This window comes from Diachasma alloeum, unplaced genomic scaffold, assembly GCF_001412515.2.
Source record: "Diachasma alloeum isolate Michigan unplaced genomic scaffold, Dall2.0 Dall_scaffold_00368, whole genome shotgun sequence".
Classification (NCBI taxonomy): Eukaryota; Metazoa; Arthropoda; class Insecta; order Hymenoptera; family Braconidae; genus Diachasma; species Diachasma alloeum.
The window spans coordinates 357,300-378,235 of NW_021680507.1; the positions used below are offsets into that span (position 1 = coordinate 357,300).

At 39.2% G+C, this 20,936-nt stretch overlaps 3 protein-coding genes across 3 annotated transcripts; all 3 read left to right on the forward strand.

The window, feature by feature from the left end:
- Nucleotides 1-1,013: 1,013 nt before the first annotated feature.
- Nucleotides 1,014-3,199, forward strand: LOC107041545 (cytochrome P450 9e2). Its single transcript, XM_015262140.1, has one exon. The coding sequence runs from the start codon at nt 1,080-1,082 to the stop codon at nt 2,595-2,597; it is 1,518 nt and encodes a 505-aa protein (XP_015117626.1). The 5' UTR covers nt 1,014-1,079; the 3' UTR covers nt 2,598-3,199.
- A 1,596-nt stretch (nt 3,200-4,795) lies between these two features.
- On the forward strand, nt 4,796-11,162 carry LOC107041535. The gene is made up of 2 exons (XM_015262130.1): nt 4,796-6,661; nt 9,167-11,162. The coding sequence occupies exons 1-2, from the start codon at nt 5,143-5,145 to the stop codon at nt 10,696-10,698; spliced, it is 3,051 nt and encodes a 1,016-aa protein (XP_015117616.1). The 5' UTR covers nt 4,796-5,142; the 3' UTR covers nt 10,699-11,162.
- A 2,244-nt stretch (nt 11,163-13,406) lies between these two features.
- LOC107041570 (cytochrome P450 9e2) lies at nt 13,407-15,357 on the forward strand. Its single transcript, XM_015262171.2, has one exon. It carries the CDS (start codon nt 13,675-13,677, stop codon nt 15,190-15,192), a length of 1,518 nt encoding a protein of 505 aa, XP_015117657.1. The 5' UTR covers nt 13,407-13,674; the 3' UTR covers nt 15,193-15,357.
- Nucleotides 15,358-20,936: the final 5,579 nt, after the last annotated feature.

The following is a 20,936-nucleotide window of genomic DNA, read 5'->3' on the forward strand; positions in this document are numbered from 1 at the left end:
TTTCCAATACAATCTTGACCGAGTTCGATCATGAGATTTATTGCATCCTCGGTTGTTGAAAAAAATTATATTGAAACCAATATTCGAGAAGTGAAAATTTTTTACGTTGGGGTAATGTTGGGGCAACGTCGGGGAAATGTTGGCTGCCAACGTTAAGGTAATGTTGGCTACCAACGCTGGGACAATGTTGGCTATCAACGTTGGGTCAATGTTGCCGGTCAACGTTGAAGTAATGTTGGCTGCCAGTGTTACGGTCATGTTGGCTACCAACGCTATGACAATATTGGTTACCAATGTTGGGACAATGTTGGCTGCCAACGCCGGGACAATGTTGGCTGCCAACGCCGGGACAATGTTAGCTACCAACGTTGGGGAAATGTTGGCTGTCAACGTTGGTACAATGTTGGCTGCCAACGTTAAGGTGATGTTGGCTGCCAGCGTAAAGGTAATGCTGGCTGCTAACGTTGGGACAATGTTGGCTACCAACGCTGGGACAATATTGGTTACCAATGTTGGGGGAATGTTGGCTGCCAACGATGAGGTAATGTTGGCCACCAACGTTGAGGCGAATGCAATTTGCCATTTGTTTGATTTGAAAATTAAACCAATAATTTTGTTTTTTCCACAAAAAAATTATTCACTTTTTTCATTCAAGAAAATTTTTCTTTTTTTCATTTTTTATTTGAAAAATTGTGTTGAGAAAATCCTCCCGTAGGGGGATATTACCAATTTTTTGTATTAATTTTTTTTATTCCAAAAGTGAAAAACCTAATTACTCAATCATTAGAATAATTTAATCGCATTTTCCGGGTCGACCCAGCGAATGAAACTACACGGATGCGCATCACAAACAAAAACAAATTGATCATAACAGGCTAACACACTGTACGACTCATCTTCGTCACTCACACAGATGTCCAGGATGAATGGTTTGCCGAGGCCATGACGCGGCAGCTAATATGCGAACGGCGTTAAGCGGTCATGTGCAAACGTTGTACAGTAGAAAATCAGATCTTGTGTCAGAAGCATTTCACGACAGCCATCGAAGCGTAGTTCAGAAAACTCCGTTAAATTTCGACATGGAATTTTGGACGATTTTGGGAACACTCCTAGTGATTCTGTTGATCTACTATTATTTCTCCAACCAGAACGACTACTTCAGTAAACATGGCATTCCCCACATCAAGCCTATTCCTCTCCTCGGCAACATGGGGCCGACACTCCTGAGGAGAATGTCCATCTTCGAGCTCATTCAGAAGACCTACTATTTGGATAAGAACGCCAACTACGTGGGATTCTTTGACTTTAAAACCCCAATAGTGATGCTTCGTGACCGTGACCTCGTTAAAAATATCACTGTCAAGAACTTTGACCATTTCGTCAATCACCGTGACTTCATCACATCCGATCTGGATCCTCTCTTCGGAAATCTTCTCTTTACAATGCGCGACGACAAGTGGCGGAAGATCAGGGCAGTGATGACCCCGGCATTCACCTCCAGTAAGATGAAGGGCACGTACAAACTCGTTGCTGAATGTGCCTCTAATTACGCCGACTATTTCGTCGAACAGTCTCAAGAAAAACCAGCCGAATTCAATACCAAAGATGCATTCACACGCTACACCAATGACGTCATCGGAACCTTCGCCTTTGGAGTTACCATTGATTCGATAAGAAATCGAGATAACGATTTCTACGTTCTAGGGAGAAAATCCACGAGTTTTGAGGGGGTAGGAGCATGGAGACTGACGTTGATGCGATTTGTTCCGACTTTGTGTAAATTATTTAACATTAAATTTGTCACCGACGATGCGGTCGCTTTTTTCACTAATCTTGTTAAGGACACCATCGCAATGAGGGATGAGAAGGGAATATCTAGGCCGGACATGATTCAACTGATGATGGAAACGAGGAATAATAAGGAGGGAGAGGGATCCAAGCTGACGCTTCTTGAGATGACTTCGCAGGCGTACGGCTTCTTCTTCGGGGGCTTCGACACTTCCTCAACGCTCATGTGTTTTGTGGCTCAAGAGATCGCTGAGAAGCCGCATGTACAGGAGAAACTCCAGAGGGAAGTGGATCAGCTTTTTGAAGAGCATGAGGAAGACCCTCCGTACGAGGCTGTTAATAACATGGTTTATCTCGATGCTGTGATCAGTGAGACACTCCGGATGTATCCGATCGGTCCATTCCTGGACAGAATTTGCACTGCGGAATTTGAATTACCTCCAGCTCTACCGGGGGGTAAACCAGTCATGATGAAACCAGGTGACATTGTGTGGATTCCAGTCTACAGTTTCCAAAGGGATCCGGAGAATTTCCCAGATCCGGACGTCTTCGATCCCGAGCGCTTTATTAAGAATGATAAGTCGTCCGGCCACTCGGCTAACTCGTTGACGTTCGGCCAGGGCCCTAGAATGTGCATTGGGAACAGATTTGCACTTTTGGAGACCAAGATACTGTTTGTTCATCTACTGAGGAAGTGCTCGCTGAAGCCGGGCAAGAAGATGATCACTCCGATGAGGGTGAGCAAGACGAGCTTCGTTATGACCGCTGAAGGGGGATTCTGGGTGGAGTTCCAACCGAGGAATATATGAAGACGCAATAGGAAAAACAAGAATTCGTGGTAGCTTAAGTATTCTTTAATACTCTGTTTCATCACGTGTGCGCAAAGTGAAATTTTACGCACGTGGAGCGTGTTGAGTCTTTTTTGACACACATCTTAATGAAAAATAGGGTTTGATCTTCGTGGAAAAAGTGCTCTTTGACCACTGGGAGGGTAGCACTCGCCTTCGGCGCACGTGATGACAAATTTAATAAGAAAACTTGCGGGAATTTTTTTCAATTTTCTAATCTCAAATTTGGGACCTGAATAATTCCTTTCCCCCTGCACAAACATTCAAAATATTGCTCATTAATAAATAATTAATTGTTAAAAGTTGAATATTTCAAACGCTTTGAAATCGCTAATGACGTCACACAGACGGTGTACCACGAAAAATATTTAATTCATTTTCGATGAAGCTATCAAATATATAAGAACTTCAGATCCCAAAATGGCTGGTATCTACTTATCTCAGTTGTAATCTTGATATCAATCTACGAATCATTGTTCTTGTCAATTGATATCACGAAAGAATTGCCTCGTGCGGCGAGAAAATAATCGTTGATAAAAATACAAATTTATTTTTGAAATGTTTATTTATTGCACACTTCTATGAATTAATACTCGCGCAAAAGAGTGGAAAGGAGAATCGATTTTCACCTGGACAGGGGTCAGCGGAGGACCTGCATCTGGCACATCAGATTGCGATTTTTGAAGAGGGTTGAAGGGATCAATGGTCTGCGGAATATACTTTCTATCATATAATAGAAACTTGCTCTGTACGAGTACGAGGTCTTTCCCCTGGACGTATCCCTCACTCCTCTGGAAATGTATGGAGACCTTAATGATAATTTTTTATTTCATAGGGAAATTCTCTTGCTTTCGAATGGAGGCATTGTAATCTTCAAGATCCGAGTTTCATTATTTTTGTGAGGATAACTAATTTTAGGCTCACGAAACACAATATGATGTTTTTAAGGATAATCGGGCGAGGAGGAAATGTAGGAGGTGAGGCGGAGGGGTTTCTATTGTTTTCCTGCAGAAAACCAATTGCTGAACAAAAAAATTTTTCCCATTCGGATTCAAAATTCAGGCAATATTAGGGAGTATCTCCGGTTAAAAATTATTTTTGGAGCTAATCAAATTTATTTGTATCTGTTCCACGCATTGAATGGTTTTCAGATTGTTTTTTTTTTTAATAAATGAAAAAATATTAATCCATGCGAAAAAGTGGCAACATCGTCGGTAGTGTTTTTTTTTTCACCAGGAGCTGGTACCACTGGCTCGAGGGAGCTCCAATCACAGCGCTTCATCGCTCTCTCTCAAGAGACGTTTAAATTGACCGCGCTCCCCCCACCCGATCGGTACTTGAGACGTTGCTGCTCGTTTGGGCTGCGTGCGCAGAAATTTCATTTTTCAGTACTTTTTTCGCTATTATTAATAAACAATGCTCCTAGGCGACAATCTTTTTCACTCAAAAAATCATTGATCACATGTTCTAAATGCGTCCAAAGTTTCATGACTTTGGCTGCTTTTTTTCCTTGAGTTTTGCAGTTTTTTTTGTAATTTCCACAAGATCACGGGTTAAATCACCACTTTTTCAAAAATTCATAATAAATTAACCATGTACCCCAGCAATCTGAAACTTTGCACACGCCTTTTCCATCATTTAAAGAATACGTAAAAAATAAAAGAGAAAAATCGCTGCTTTTTTTCTAACCCTCCAGGCTCGCCCGATTATTCTTAAACCACATGAATGTTATGTTTATATATGTGACTAATTTTTGTTTTCGAATGGAAGCTTTGTCATCTTTCAAATTTATGTTTTCGATGTTTTGTGTTATATCGACCCAGCATTTTCCAAAAAGGCCGGAAATAGAATTTTTAGACCTCGTTCGTACGCATGTGTATGTGTGTACGTATGGAATGAAGTTTTTCTTCAATTGTACGCTAATGAATGGATGGAATTGAATATTTTTTTTTTTTCAAATGTAGGTATTGTTGAGATCCACCAATCGCCATTAACCCTAAATGGTCGCATCGTGAGGGAATCCCCGCCAAACCATACGTCGCCTATAGAGCGAGGGAGGCGCTAAAAAAGCGCGACCACTTAAGGGTTAATTAAAATTCAATTCATAGATTAGTATTTTTAATTGGCAGTGTCTATTCACACGCTCCACGGTAACTTCGACCGTGGATATACGAGACGTTTTCCTGTGAATTCAAGGTAATTTCTACCGTGGATATATGGGAGATCGCGGACTCTCAACTTTTACAAAACAACCACTTTACACACACTAAACGGTTTCGAAAAGTGAACTTTTCAGGCAAGTATTACAAAAAGAAATAACCGCGAGTGCTTACTTTTGACTGATCGTTTTATCTGTCTCCCCAAAAACGCCTATCATGTAATAATAATTGTATACATCGCATTATCTTCCTCGCGATCAAATTATAAATTAAGGTCTGAGATAATATGGCACAGTTGAAATAAAAATTTGTCCCGATAGCAGTGAAAAGTTCTGCACCAATCTGTTATGGAATTTTCGACGATTTTCGCAACAATTCTGGTAATTCTGCTCCTCTACTATTACTTCTCCACCCGAGAGAATTTCTTCGATAAACACGGCATCCCCTACGTCAAACCTGTACCTCTACTTGGGAACATGGCGCCGATGTTCTTATTCCAGCAGATGTCCCTCTTCGAAACAATGCAGAGAACCTACGATTTGAATAAGAACGCCAAGTACGTGGGATTCCTTGATTTTGAGACTCCAATAGTGATGATTCGTGATCGTGAACTTGCTAAAAATATCACTGTCAAGTACTTCGACTATTTCGTCAATCACCGTGACTTCATCAGATCCGAGCAAGATCCTCTTTTCGGGAATATTCTCTTCAACTTGCATGACCACAAGTGGCGTGAGATCAGGAACGTGATGACTCCGGCTTTCACGTCTAGTAAAATGAAGGGTCTCTTCAAGATTATTTCCGAGTGCGCCAAGAATTACGTAGATTACTTCGCTGAGCAATCTCGAGACAGACCACTTGAGCTCAACACCAAAGATACATTTGCAAGATATACCAACGACGTCATAGGAACCTTTGCTTTCGGCGTGACCATTGATTCCATCAGAGATCGCAATAATTACTTTTACGCAGTGGGCAAAAAATCGACGAGTTTTGAGGGATTGCCAGGATTCAGAGTAGTCTTATTACGATTAGTTCCGACATTCTGTAAATTATTCAACATTAAGTTCATCACTGATGACGTTGTCGCTTTCTTCAACAAGCTTGTTAAAGACACCATCGCAATGAGGGACGAAAAGGGAATATCTAGACCGGATATGGTCCAACTGATGATGGAAACGAGAAATAAGGCGGGGGGAGATGGAGCCAAGCTGACGACCCTCGAGATGACTTCTCAAGCATTCAGCTTCTTCTTCGGGGGTTACGAAACTTCCTCAACATTCATGTGTTTTGTGGCACAAGAGATAGCTGAGAAGCCGCATGTTCAGGAGAAACTCCGGAGGGAAGTAGATCGGGTTTACGAAGAGCATGACGGAGAGCCTACATACGAAGCTATTAATAACATGGTTTATCTTGATGCAGTGATCAGTGAAGCACTGCGGATGTATCCGGTCTTTGCATTTCTGGACAGGGTTTGCAATGCAGAATTTGAATTACCCCCAGTCCTACCTGGGAAGGATCCAGTGATGTTGAAACCTGGTGACATCGTGTGGATTCCAGTTTATTGCTTTCAAAGGGATCCGGAGAATTTTTCCGATCCGGATGTCTTTGATCCCGAACGCTTCATCAAAAATGGGAAACCATCCGTCAACTCGGCCAACTCCATCTCATTCGGGCAGGGACCCAGAATGTGCATTGCCAACAGATTTGCACTTCTGGAGACTAAGATCCTGTTTGTTCATCTCCTGAGGAAGTGCTCGCTAAAGCCGGGTAAGAGAATGATTACTCCCTTGAAGCTGAGCAAGACGAGCTTTCTCATGAGGGCTAAGGGCGGCTTCTGGGTGGAGTTTCAACCGAGGAGTATGTGAAAGAACAGTTAAGAAGAGAATAAATTTTCACATTCGAAAATGATTTTATCAATTTCCTCAATCTTACGTCCTCAATCTTATGTTCTCATCTTATCAAATTTTGCTAGATCGATAAATAGCTATTGATGCAGACAAAGTTGATTTTTGCAATGTTCGTTTATCGAACACTAGCAGACGAGATTTGCTGATTGAAAGAGTCAACGTAATCTTAATATCATCGCAGATAATGCATTGAAGGTGTAATAAATCGCAATAATAAATCATTTCTTTGCGTTTTTTTACAGTTGCCGCCATCGCCGCCAGTGGTTGAATGAAATCAATTGACGAAAAATTCATTTCAATTAAGTAGCATTTGTCGGCAGTATTCAATCAAAAAATGGAGAGCTTTTAATAAATGAGCAGATGCGTATTTTATTACCTTTGAAATTTTCATAATTATGAAAATTAAATCAACCAATATAGCTATCGTAATCATCTTTTGACTTCGACTTTATACCGATGTCGGTGGCCGAATGGGCTGGACGGAAGTCTAGTATGCGAAAGGTTAGTTGTGAGTTCGATTCCCCGTGGAACTGGATTTTTCAACGGAAGACTCCGGCGAGCGGGAGATTGGTAATGGAGTCATCGCATGTACCGGCACGGGTTTCCTGTGGTTTCCCATGCTAATCCTATGTTCTATACACGGAGAGAAAAATCTTTCAAGAATTAGTGTACCTTCTCACCAACGCATGGGACGTCCTGAAGGGGGCACAAAAAATGGAGAATACTCTATACAAATTGGATTCTGACAATCATTTCGACTACCGCTCCCCAAACTTTCCTGTGCTGCACCCGACTTTTTTCCGCTCATTAGAAACTAGTTTTAGGAATCATATTTTTATGGAACCAGAGATGAAAAACTGGCTGGGCCCTCTCCAAATTTTAGTGTGCCACTCACTGAATTTTTGTCTGCTCTCCATTACTAAGTGGTGACCTCTGTGATTTAAAAGATGTATTTGGCTCGCAATGCACGTGGAGTATCGCATTGAGTTCAAATTTTAGTGGACACTAATTTTTGGATGCCCGAGCGCGCAACTTCGTAGCGAGTGGCACCTAGTATTCTACCTTGCTCCCCCGAATGATAGAAGTGTTACATTTCTATTATTAGCGTACTCCCCGATACGTCTCCGTGTTGGTGGGTAGCAATAGTATATTGTGCCTCTGGGGAGTAAAAGTATTTTCTGACGAATGTGACGTCAGAAAATACTTTTACTGCCAGATGGCACACGATATTTTATGCCTCGAGGACTGAAAACCGCGATTTAATCGAGCAAAGCGAGGTTAGAATCGCGGTTTTCCGTCCCTAGAGGCATAAACTAATTTTTGGAGGGACCTTCCACGAGATTGTCGTGTATTTTTCTCTCCACAGCCGCATGCATAGGGTTGGACAGAGTATGCCGAAATGAGACCCGAAAAGGGGACTCAAAAGGCCGTAAAAAAACATCGACTTTATGGCATTAAAACAAACATTTTAAGCTATGATTGAATTCATTTAAAGCATGATATACGAAAAATGAAAAAATTTTTCATTTATTTTTTCAAAAAAAATGAAATTAGCGATTATTGCTATCGCCTTCATCTCCGAACGAAGTCAAAAGGACATCCAAACAAATTTTTCAAGTCATCATTCAACCAATTCAGAACATTTTTTTTAGTTAGCATGGAACAGCCAATTTTTGAAAAAAATTCGAAAATTGAAAAATTTAATGGATGATTTAAATTTTAATTAATGACGATCAATAGGGCTCAACAATACCTACATTTGAAAAAAAAAAAGATTCAATTTCATCCATTCATTAGCGAACAATAGGAAAACTTTGTTATATACGTATATACACACAGGTACGGATGAGGTCGAAGAATTGAATTTTTGGATTTTTTGAATCATACTGAGTTGATACAACGCAAAAAATCCAAAACTTGGATTTGAATGATGACAAAACTTCCATTCGGAGGCAGAAACTTGAAAAATTTAAGCCAAGGAATTTCTATAGAAAATAGTTTAATAGAATCGGCCAAAAACTGATAGAGTTGAATTCCCAGCGAATTCCCTAGGTTTTCATGTGAAATTTTTTACTACGTGACCGTTTTCTACGCAAGCAATCCACTCCATCATCCAATAATTCCATTACATTTCCAAGTGTCAGTGAAGTGTTTATTGTGTGATTTACAAGGCAAATTGCAAATGGTACTGAATACCAGTAGGAAGGAGAATTACGTATACCAACGAAGACAACTTTTGCAATACAAAATTGTAGATTACGCAAGTCATCATCATCGTACCTTACCTGATACAGAAATAAGTGTTATCTCAGTGTTAACGGAGTAGTGTTGATACGCCAACACATAAATAACCATGAATGATCATTTATGAGTGTATTACTGGACAGGGCAGCAGTACATTTCATTGCATACGAAGCTAACAGTCCACCTCCGACATTCAAAGTGTTCAACATCAAATAATTCCTGGATTTCACCATGTACTTCTGGATGATATTAGCAACAATTGTCTTAGTGTTGTTCCTCTACTACTACTTCTCCAGCGAAGAGAATTTCTTCGATAAACATGGGATTCTCTACGTCAAGCCGATTCCCTTTTTGGGAAACATGGCACCGACAATTTTTCGGCAGCTACCCATGGTGGAGAACATCAATAACATTTACAAATTGAATAAAGACGCCAAGTACGTGGGATTCTTCGACTTTGGATGCCCAGTTGTGATGATACGTGACCAAGAACTCGCGAAAAATATAACTGTCAAGTACTTCGATCATTTTGTCAATCATCGTGGCTTCGTGGATCCCGAGCAGGAGCCCCTCTTCGGTAACAATCTCTTCTCGTTGCACGATGAGAGATGGCGGTCGATCAGAAATCTGCTGAGCCCTGCGTTCACCTCCAGCAAAATGAAGGGCATGTTCAAACTCATGTCTGAGTGTGCTGCTACTTACGCTGATTATTTCGCTGAACAATCTCGAGACAAACCATACGAGGTCAATTCCAAAGACACATTTACCCGCTACACCAATGACGTCATCGGTACATGTGCATTTGGAATTAAAATTGATTCCATCAGGAACCGAAATAACGAGTTCTACGTTCTGGGCAGAAAAGCAACTAACTTTGACGGGATACAGTCCATAAAATTCTTTGCGGTACGAAGTTTTCCGAAATTGTCGAAATTTTTCAATGTCAGAGTCATCTCTAGTGACGTTGACGTCTTCTTCAATAAACTTGTGAGAGATACCATCGCGATGAGGGACGAAAAAGGAATATATAGACCAGATATGATCCAACTGATGATGGAGACGAGGAAGAATAAGGAAGGAGAGGGACCCAAGCTGACGATTAAAGAGATGACTTCTCAAGCCTTCATTTTCTTCTTCGGGGGCTTTGACACTTCTTCGACCTTGATGTGTTTTGCGGCTCACGAGATCGCAGCGAGGGCCGATATCCAGGAAAAGGTCCAGAGGGAGATAGATGAGGCTTTCGATAAGTATGATGGAGATCCTCCATACGAAGCTGTTGCCAACATGGTTTATCTCGACGCTGTAATCAATGAAGCACTCCGAATGTATCCGGTGGCTGCTTTTCTGGACAGGGTATGCAATACGGAATTTGAATTACCGCCAGCTCTACCGGGAAAGAAACCGGTGATGTTGAAACCAGGACAAAACGTGTGGATTCCAGTGTATCCTATCCAGAGAGATCCTGAGAATTACTCCAATCCTGACGTCTTCGATCCCGAGCGCTTCATCAAAAATGGACGGTCAGCCGCCAATTCAGCCAACTCTTTGACCTTCGGCCAAGGACCCAGGATGTGCATTGGAAACAGGTTTGCGCTTTTGGAAACTAAAGTACTCTTGGTGCACCTGTTGCGGAAGTGTTCGTTAAGACCTGGGAAAAAGATGATTCTACCGTTACGGTTGAGTAGAACCACTTTCGCTATGACTGCCGAGGGGGGATTCTGGGTGGAATTCCAGCCGCGAAACATATAAAAAAGAATGTTGGGATACAAAAAATTGTTCTGCGATGTAAATATAATTTAGGGTAATTATTATTGTAAAAAATGACTACATATGACACTGTTATGGATTGAAAAAAAATTGCTTCATATCAAATGATGTAATTATCGCTGATACAAAATAAAAATTTACATCCACATATTTTTCTACCATGAGTGAGAGAAATAAATTACTGACGAATCAATGTCAAGGTACATTGAAAACTCGTCCGAAGACAACATCTATTACTATGGTCAAGGCTATTGTAATTTCATTCACTCATTAATGGAAAGAACGGGCAATGTTTTACTGCAATATAGAGTGTTTATATCAACGTATGAATCATTGTTATTGTCTACTAAAATTAAAAAAGGGATTGCCTTATCTTATAATTACGTCGCGATTATTGACACTTTTATATGAATGTAAAAGGTGATTTTATAAATTGTACACTGATAGAATGATTCATTTATTCCAAACGAGATTCGTTAACTATCAACGAATGAACATTTGGTGAGACGAAATAGACCCTAGACTCCAACCAAATCCATATGTTAACAATAATTAATCCTGTCTATCAGTGTAATGAAAAACAAGTAGACGACAGCGCGTATGCGACTGCAGATGTTTTACTAAGTCGTATGTGAATCTCGTTTTTTGCCATCAGTAAACTGATGGTCAGCTTCCGAATGATTTGGGCAGGATATTTTTTTTAGTAGAAACCTGTACCAAATTTCGAGTTAATATCTTGTTTTTTTCAAGAGTTAGAGCTCCTACAGGCATTTTGAACGAATGCAATGCTTCCATTCTGAAGCAAAAAACGAACGGAAATTGAAAATCAATCTGTAATTATAGTATACTTACTAAATGAAGTACATAAATTCATACAATAGTACATTATGCAACTAGTGCGGAAAGCAGGCGGTTACTCACGAGGGCGGCGCAGCCGCCCGAGTGATACCGCCTGTTGTTCGCATGTGTTGCGTATACTATTTTATATGATAAGTGCGCGATAAAGTCGGGGGGCGGAGGGGGAGGGAGTGTGACGGGCGAAGCCCCCCACGAGAAAAGGGGGTCCAGGGGGCGAAGCCCCCCCCCACTGAAGAAAAAAGATCACATTTATTTTAAAAAATAATTATAAATAAGTGTGANGGAACAGTGGGTTTCAGTTGAGTGTGTGAAGACGTTTGAAACCGCTACTTTCCAGTTGACTATAGTCAACTGAAACCCATGCGGTTACACGCACGTATCATATAAAATTGAATATCTCAGGATCTATTCATCGGATTCAGTCCAAGTTCAATACCAAACATCAAAATGATAAGAGATACCTCCATGCCAAATTTCAAGTTGATATCTCGACTTTTGCGAAAGCGAGAGCGCGGACGTACAAGGATTTTAAACAAAAAACGGTAAAATGGAAATATCTCAAAAACTTTGTATAAACGGGTATGCATATTTTGATTGATTGAGATAGAAGACATCGAGACGAACATTTTGAAAAAAAATATTGAAATCGGTTGCATACTTTTTGAGATATTCACGAAAAATCAAACAAAAACCAATTGCTCTTTCTCAAAAACCAATGGACCGATCGAGCTGAAATTTTATAGAGAGGTAGTCCAATTCATTACCCAATATCTAACAAAATTTCAATTTAAAAAAATTAGAAAAACAATATAAATTAAAAAAATTTGGATTCGAAATTAAGACTCCACAATTAAGGTTCGCAAGGTTCAAAATAACGGTCACGAGGGTCAAAATAATGATCATGAGGGTCAGAATAAGGGTCACAAAAAAACTTTGAGTAGTTTTATCTTTTCGCTCGGTTGTAATTAATCATTCAAGTCTCTGCTTATACACATGAGCTTTATGAACGCTATTGTGTCCCTTACCCCTCACACTGTCGACTATGTGCTAGCCAACAAAGGAAACTATATTTATCTGTACTAAACCCTAAAAAATACGGGCATGAAGTCTAATCAAATTTTGTCGTTTATTTGTTGAATAATTGAATTGATAATGTACTGATGATTTACTACATAATTGTCTTTATTCATATATTATATTTTCCGCTGATACTAGGTTACACTCGTTGGAAACTGATGCTATAAATTTTCTCAGTCTCATGTTGTTTTTCGATCTTATCAAGTCTTGCTACATCAAAAATAGCTGTTGATAAAGTTAATTAAAAGATAACATTAGTTTTTGCACTTGTCATTTATCGATCACTCACAGCCAATATTTATTGATTACAATTATTGCCATCGCGGACAATAAATCGAAGGCGTAAATCATTACAACAATCAATCATCCATTCCATCGTGTTTTTGTTTCGGAAGGGAAGCATTGTAATCGTTCCATTTTCACATTTTCCAATTGTGTTTGAAAACGACGTCGAATGGTCTGAAACATAAAACTATAAAGTTTGGAGGCCCGCCATCAATGCATTGATGATGAAAAAGCATTAAAACATCACTCAGTGACATTTCACTCAGTGAAACATCATGTTACTCGGTAAGAGTCATCATATCAGTGGGTGATAAGATCCTCGAACTTATGTTTTTCAACAAGATTTCGACTTTTTTAAAGCTAAAATCAAAGGTGAACGTTTTTTATCGATAATTCCACCGCATTTCCAAGTATCAGTCAAATGTTTGTTTGTGTGATTTACAAGGCAAATTACGCGTGGTACTGAGTACCAACAGAAAAAAGGCATACGCAGTGAAAACAAATGGTGCAGCACAAAACAGTAGATCGGACACGCTATATCATCATCGTTCCCTGCGTTATACAGAATTGCGTTCTATCTCACGGTCAGCAGAGTAGTGTTGATGCGTCAACTGAGTTAAATGATCATACACGAGTGCAGTAATGCTCAGTGAAACAGTGCATCTCAGGGCATAACAAGCCAACAGTGTACCTCCGACATTCAAAGTGTTCAACATCAAATAATTTTCAGATTTCACCATGGACTTCTGGATAATATTAGCAACAATCGTCTTAGTGTTGTTCTTCTACTACTACTTCTCCAGCGGAGAGAATTTCTTTGATAAAAATGGAATTCTCTACGTCAAGCCGGTTCCCTTCCTGGGGAACATGGCGCCGATGATTTTTCGACAGAAACCCATGGTGGAGACCATCAATGACATTTACAAATTGAATAAAGACGCCAAGTACGTAGGATTCTTCGACTTTGGATGCCCAGTTGTGCTGATACGTGACCAAGAACTAGCGAAAAATATAACTGTCAAGTACTTCGACCATTTCGTCAATCATCGTGGCTTCGTTGATCCTGAGCAGGAGCCCCTCTTCGGTAACAATCTCTTCTCTTTGCACGATGAGAGATGGCGGTCGATCAGAAATCTGCTGAGCCCCGCGTTCACCTCCAGCAAAATGAAGGCCATGTTCAAACTCATGTCTGAGTGTGCTGCTACTTACGCTGATTATTTCGCTGAACAATCTCGAGATAAACCATACGAGGTCAACTCCAAAGACGCTTTTACCCGCTACACCAATGACGTCATAGGTACATGTGCATTTGGGGTTAAAGTTGATTCCATCAGGAGCCGAAATAACGAGTTCTACGTTTTGGGTAGGAAAGCAACCACCTTTGAAGGGCTGCAATCTATAAAATTCTTCGCGGTGCGAAGTTTTCCAAAATTGACAAAATTATTCAATATGAGAGTCATCTCTAGTGACGTTGATGTCTTCTTCAATAACCTTGTGAGAGATACTATCGCGATGAGGGACGAAAGAGGAATATCTAGACCAGATATGATCCAACTGATGATGGAGACGAGAAATAATAAGGAAGGAGAGGGACCCAAGCTGACGATTGAAGAAATGACTTCTCAAGCCTTCGTTTTTTTCTTCGGGGGATTTGACACTGCGTCAAACTTGATGTGTTTTGCGGCTCAGGAGATCGCAGGGCGAGCAGATATTCAGGAGAGGCTCCAGAGGGAAGTAGATGAGGTTTTCGATAATCACGATGGAGACCCTCCATATGAAGCTGTCGCCAACATGGTTTACCTCGAAGCTGTAATCAATGAAGCACTCCGAATGTATCCGATCGGTGCATTTCTGGACAGGGTATGCAATACGGAATTTGAATTACCTCCGGCTCTACCGGGGAAGAAACCGGTGATGTTGAAACCAGGGCAAAACGTGTGGATTCCAGTTTACTCGTACCAGAGAGATCCTGAAAATTACCCCGATCCTGAGGTCTTCGATCCCGAGCGCTTCATCAAAAATGGACGGCCATCCGCCAATTCAGCTAACTCTTTGACATTCGGCCGGGGCCCCAGAATGTGCATTGGGAACAGATTCGCTCTTTTGGAAACTAAAGTACTGTTGGTGCACCTTTTGAGAAAGTGTTCGTTGAGACCTGGTAAAAAGATGATTCTACCAGTACGGTTGAGCAGGACCACTTTCGCTATGGCTGCCGAGGGCGGATTCTGGGTGGAATTACAGCCGCGAAAGATATAAATAATGCTGGAATACAAGAAATTGTTTTGCGATGTAAATATGATTCAGGGTGGATATTTTTGTTAAAAATTGATGAATATGACCCTGTTATAGTCTGAAAGATAATTACTTCATATCAAATGATGTAATAATCGCTGAGATAAAATAAAAAAACACTTCCATATATATTTTTCTACCATTACTATGAGAAAAATCAATCACTGACGAATCAATGTCAATGTACATTGGTAACTCATTCGAAAAAAGCATCTACTACTATCCTTAAGGTAATTATAATGTCATTCACTCATTAATGGAAGGAACGGGTAATGTGTTTTTCCTACTACAATTGTTGTTGTCTATTGAAATAAAAATGATTGCCTTATCTTACAAGTACGTCGCGATTAACACCCGAAAATGGCGCTGATTGACTTTGATTATAGACAGTATGGAGTGAATTTGACTGTATAGCTATATATTCCATATTTTTTTGATACATAATCAAAGTCGTTTGGGGCGTTTTGACCAAATTTGCGGAATTTTGAAGAGAAAAAATTAAAAATAAAATAGATCCAAAGAGGATCCCCAACTTGTATGACGGCTCAAAATACTTGTTTTGATTATAAAAATTACTGAAAAAAATGAAACAAATCAAAGGTGACATAATTTTCAAAATTCAACTTTTTCAACTTTTTTTTTTCGAAAATTCGTTATTGTGAGTGTTATATCAAATCATGGGTGATTTGACAGTAACTTTATCTCTCAATTTAATCGAACTCTTGAAAAACAAAAAATAGTTTTGAGTGAACACAAGGTATTTGTTTACAAAGAAAATAGAAGATGTTTTAAGTAACCTAACTCTACTGAGTCTAAATTTTAATCTGGTCCCAATGTTTCAGGGTTAAACTCCATCCCTTCCACATGAGGATGTTGGGGTGTAGGCGGACTTTTCTACCTTCAACGACGAACGGGATTGTTTCAAGAAATTCTATTTTTCCTTCCACATTCTCATTTCATTTGAAATAATAATTTTAATTAATTAATTATTTTATTTCATTAATTATTAAAACCAAAATTTATCGTAAGGAAAAATTCGATGAAATAATAAATTGATCATTTAGAAAACGCATACAAAATATTTAAAGAATATTTTTGGAGTATAGCTCCGAACAATTAATGATAAAATTGTTCACAGTCGTATAATATTTAAAAGTAAACGATATTTTTCAGTTCACATTAAAATCCCATCTTGATTTAACAGATTCAAATATTTTCAATTAAACAGTAATTCATTTAATTGATGGATTCATTCATCCCAAAATTCAAGAAGTCAATTAATAAAATTTAAGGTGTTCGCATTATAATTGAATTTAGTTCAGTGAATATTATTTTGATAATCCGAAATTCTCGGAATTGAGAATTTTAAAATAATTTACTATTCAATTCGATTTGATCAATTATCATCGTTATGAAAAAGTATTTTGTAAAAAGAATTATTCAGAAATTAGAAATATTATGCACGTGTCCCTTGACCGTTGAAATTTCGTGTTTATCTCCCTTATTCGCCGGGTGGGTGCATAGGGCGTAGGCGGGTGAGAAAGTTTCATGTCCAACGGAAAATTCTGAAGATTTAGAGGGTCTGGTACCAGACCTTAGACCCTACGTCCGCGACATGCAGTCGCCTGCAAGTCATAAAATATACAAAATATCACCAGGGACAAACACTCGAAGAGTGTTTTGGCAGCTTATCATTCGAACTTTATTTTTTCATTTTATGAGTTTCCCCGGAAATGTACTTAAAAATCGTGTACTCTTGATAATTTATTTTGTGGAGCTGCACTCTCGAGTCGTAGGAAAATAACTATTCAAGTTGGTGAGAAAAATATTTAAACGAATGAAAACATCTAGTGATGTCCAGTTGTAATTAAAATGATAGAAATATAGTAATTACTCAAAATATTTTATTTAATCAAAGAGAATAATGAATGTAATGAATTTTTCGACGGACGTCGAAAATTAAAGGAAAAATGAATTAGTACATTTTTCGACGGAAGTCACATGAGCATCTAAAGATCGAAAAAACAATTTCCTAAAAATTTTCTTATAGGCAGTAAAAAATGAAAAATTTTGATTTATTAAGCATCAAAATTTTCTGATTGAACAAAATCGGAAAAACGAGAAAAAAATCATATCTCTAAACTGGGCAGTCGGAAAAATCTAAAAAAAATTGAGAGATAGTTTTTTGACCCCACCAATCGCAGAAAAAATTGCCATCAATTTCCAAGAGGGTGAGGGTCAACGGTTGACTCATTTGGCGTGGAATACCTCATATAATCTTTGACATTGTCAAAATAAAATGTACATTGAAATTTCATCACTAAAGTGCTCCTTGCCAAAGGAGTAACCTCAGCCGTATCCCCCTACTCTACCCAAATCCCCACTTATGCTCGTGCTCCCCACCAGTGAGATCGAGGTTACTTCTTTGGCAACATTTTGTAACATATCGCGCAGCGCGCAGTCATCATACTCGCACGGTTTCGTACGGTTTGCGAGTCACACACTGAGAAAAAAATGTTTCAAAAATTAGTGTGCTACTCATCAATGCTGGGACATAACAGGGGGTCATCGAAAAATTCGAATGTGGCACCCCAATTTTTAGAGGGACTTGCGCCACTACTTCGCGCGATGCCCGTAAAACTTAGGGTGCCACATACGAATTTTCTGGTGACCCCCTGTTATGTCCCAGCATTAGTGAGTAGCACACTAATTTTTGGAGGGACTCTCACGGAAATATGGTGTATTTTTCTCTCCGTGCAGGGTTAATGCCCAGCGAATTCCCGAAGTTTTCCTGTGAAATTTTTTCCTACGTGAACGCTTGCTACGCAAGCAGTACCTCCGATCAGTCCATCAGGCAAAAATTCCATCACATTTACACGTATCAATGAAGTGTTTGTTATGTGATTTACAAAGCAAATCGCGCGTGCTGCTGAATATTAATGGGAGGCAAAATTACATATACAAAGGAAGACAAATTGTGCAATACAAAGTAGTAGGCTACTCAAGTCGCTATTATTATCGTATCTTATCTAATAGAGAAATGCGTGTTATCTCAGCATCAGCGGAGTATTGTTGACACACCGAGAAAGTTAAAGGACCATTTATGAGTGCATTTTCGCTCAGTGTAGCAGTACATTGCACTGCATGCGAAGCCAAATAATTTTCGGATTTCACCATAGGTTTCTGGGTGATATTAGCAACAATTGCTTTAGTGTTGTTCATCTACTACTACTTCTCAAGCGGCGAGAATTTCTTCGATAAAATAGTACATTACGCAACTAGTGCGGAAAGCAGGCGGTTACTCACGAGGGCGGCGCAGCCGCCCGAGACCGCTTGCTGTCCGCACGTGTTACGTATACTATTTTATATAAGTGCGTGATGAAGTCTGGGGGTGGAGGGGGGGGGGCGAAGCCCCCCACGAGAAAAGGGTGTTCAGGGGGCGAACCCCCCGGGGGTGGGGGGTTGGGGGCGAAGCCCCCCCCACTGAAGAAAAAAGATCACATTTATTTAAAATAATAATTATAAAAAAGTGTGATTTAAAAATTATGCGGAACTTCTGAAAAAAAAATTAATTATATTCATTAAATATGTAGTTCAAAAAACTTGTGAAGTATTTTTAATTGAAAAAAATTAATTATAATAATTACAAAATACAATTTTTTAAAATCATTAAGAATTCGCAAAAAAAAGAAAGTTATAATTATAAAAAAATATGATACAAAACGTAATTGAAAAATCGGAGAATATTTTATTTCCATTTTCTTCAAATGTCACATCACCAATAAACTCCTCCTCATCAGTAAATAAATTCTCCTCACTGCCTAACTCTTCATCACTATCAGGAATTATACGATTTTGGCTCATTTTATCTGCTTCGAAAATCACCTTTTCATTTTTCAGTCATTCCATGTATTCACTATTCGGAGTTTAGATTTCCTTCCTTGTTATTCTCTTTTAATAGGTGACGTGCATGCGCGTCATGCATTATTTCGGATTTCATTTGACTATAATCAACTGAAACCCATGCGGTTACACGCACGTATCATATAAATGGAGTTCTCTACGTCAAGCCGGTTCCCCTCTTGGGAAACATGGCACCGACGATTTTTCGACAGAAACCCATGGTGGAGAACATCAATGACATTTACAAATTGAATAAAGACGCCAAGTACGTGGGATTCTTCGACTTTGACTCCGAATGTATCCGGTGGCTGCTTTTCTGAATAGGGTATGCAATACGGAATTTGAATTACCGCCAGCTCTACCGGGGCAGAAACCGGTGATGTTGAAACCAGGACAAAACGTGTGGATTGCAGTTTATCTTGTCCTGAGGGATCCTGAGAAGTATTCCGAAGATGGACGGTTAACGGTCAATGCAACTAACTCTTTGACATTTGGCCAAGGGCCCAGAATGTGCATTGGGAACAGATTCGCTCTTTTGAAAACTAAAGTACTGTTGGTGCACCTTTTGAGAAAGTGTTCGTTGAGACTCGGAAAAAAGATGATTCTACCACTACAGTTGAGCCGGACCACTTTCGCTGTGGATGTCGAGGGGGGATTCTGGGTGGAATTCCAGCTGCGAAATATATAAAAAAGAATGCCCTGAACTCGCGAAAAAATCGTGAGTTGAAGCTGATGATTGAAGTCATGTCTTCACACGGAGAAAAAAATTTCAGAAAAATTACTGTGGTAGCACGGTAAAATAGGTTCATTTGGGTGGACCAGGAAAAATTCTCGTGCCAGCACCAGAATTTCTGACGTGCGCTACAGAAATTTTTCTCGAATTTACCGTGAAAAATTCTTGTACTCCACAGAAAATTTTCCGGTGCTGACACGAAAATTTTTCCGGGTCCGTCCAAAGGAACCCATTTTATCGTACTGGCACAGTAATTTTTCTGGAATTTTTTTTCTCCGTGCAATTGTCAACTTGGGTCCTTCCTTATTATTTCTCGTGTCCATGGAATATAAACTATTTTTGTACAAAAACGAATGAATATGACCCTGTTATGGACTGAAAAATAATCGCTTCACATCTGATCATGCAATAATCGCCGATACAGAATAAAAATACGCATCCCATATATATTTTTCTACCATGACTATGAGAAAAATAAATAATTGACTAATCAATGCCAATGTATAATGGAAACTCGTACGAAGACGGCGTCTATTATTATCATCAAGGCTATTGTAATGTCATTCATTCATTAACGAAAAAGATGGGTAATCTTTTTTTTCAACTATAAAGCTGAGTTTTTGTATCCACGTATCAATGCTGTTGTCTATTGAAATTGCAAAATTTGAAGGCCGAAGAAAAAATTCACATGTTTGTATAACACTGGATGAAAATTCTATATTCCTCCACATCGTCCCTCGTCCCGATATTCCACTTGTCCCTCATTTAATTATTCTTCTTTTCATTTTTGCCACTTCAAATTATTGTGTTCTCCTAATTCATATATCCTTTCAGGTCTGGAACTCATTAACTTCCCGACAGAAAGTTATTTTTTATTCATTTGGCTACTTCATCGATTTTAAATCCTTTAAAGGGTCTCCCGAGTAATTTTGGCCACAAAACGACAATGTGCTAGCGAACTAAATATCTCACATAATAATAATAATCCAGAGTGGTAAACGGAAAATTGTAAAAAAATTCTGAATTGTTTTATCGTGTCAATCATTTATAATTAATCATTTAAATGTCTGCT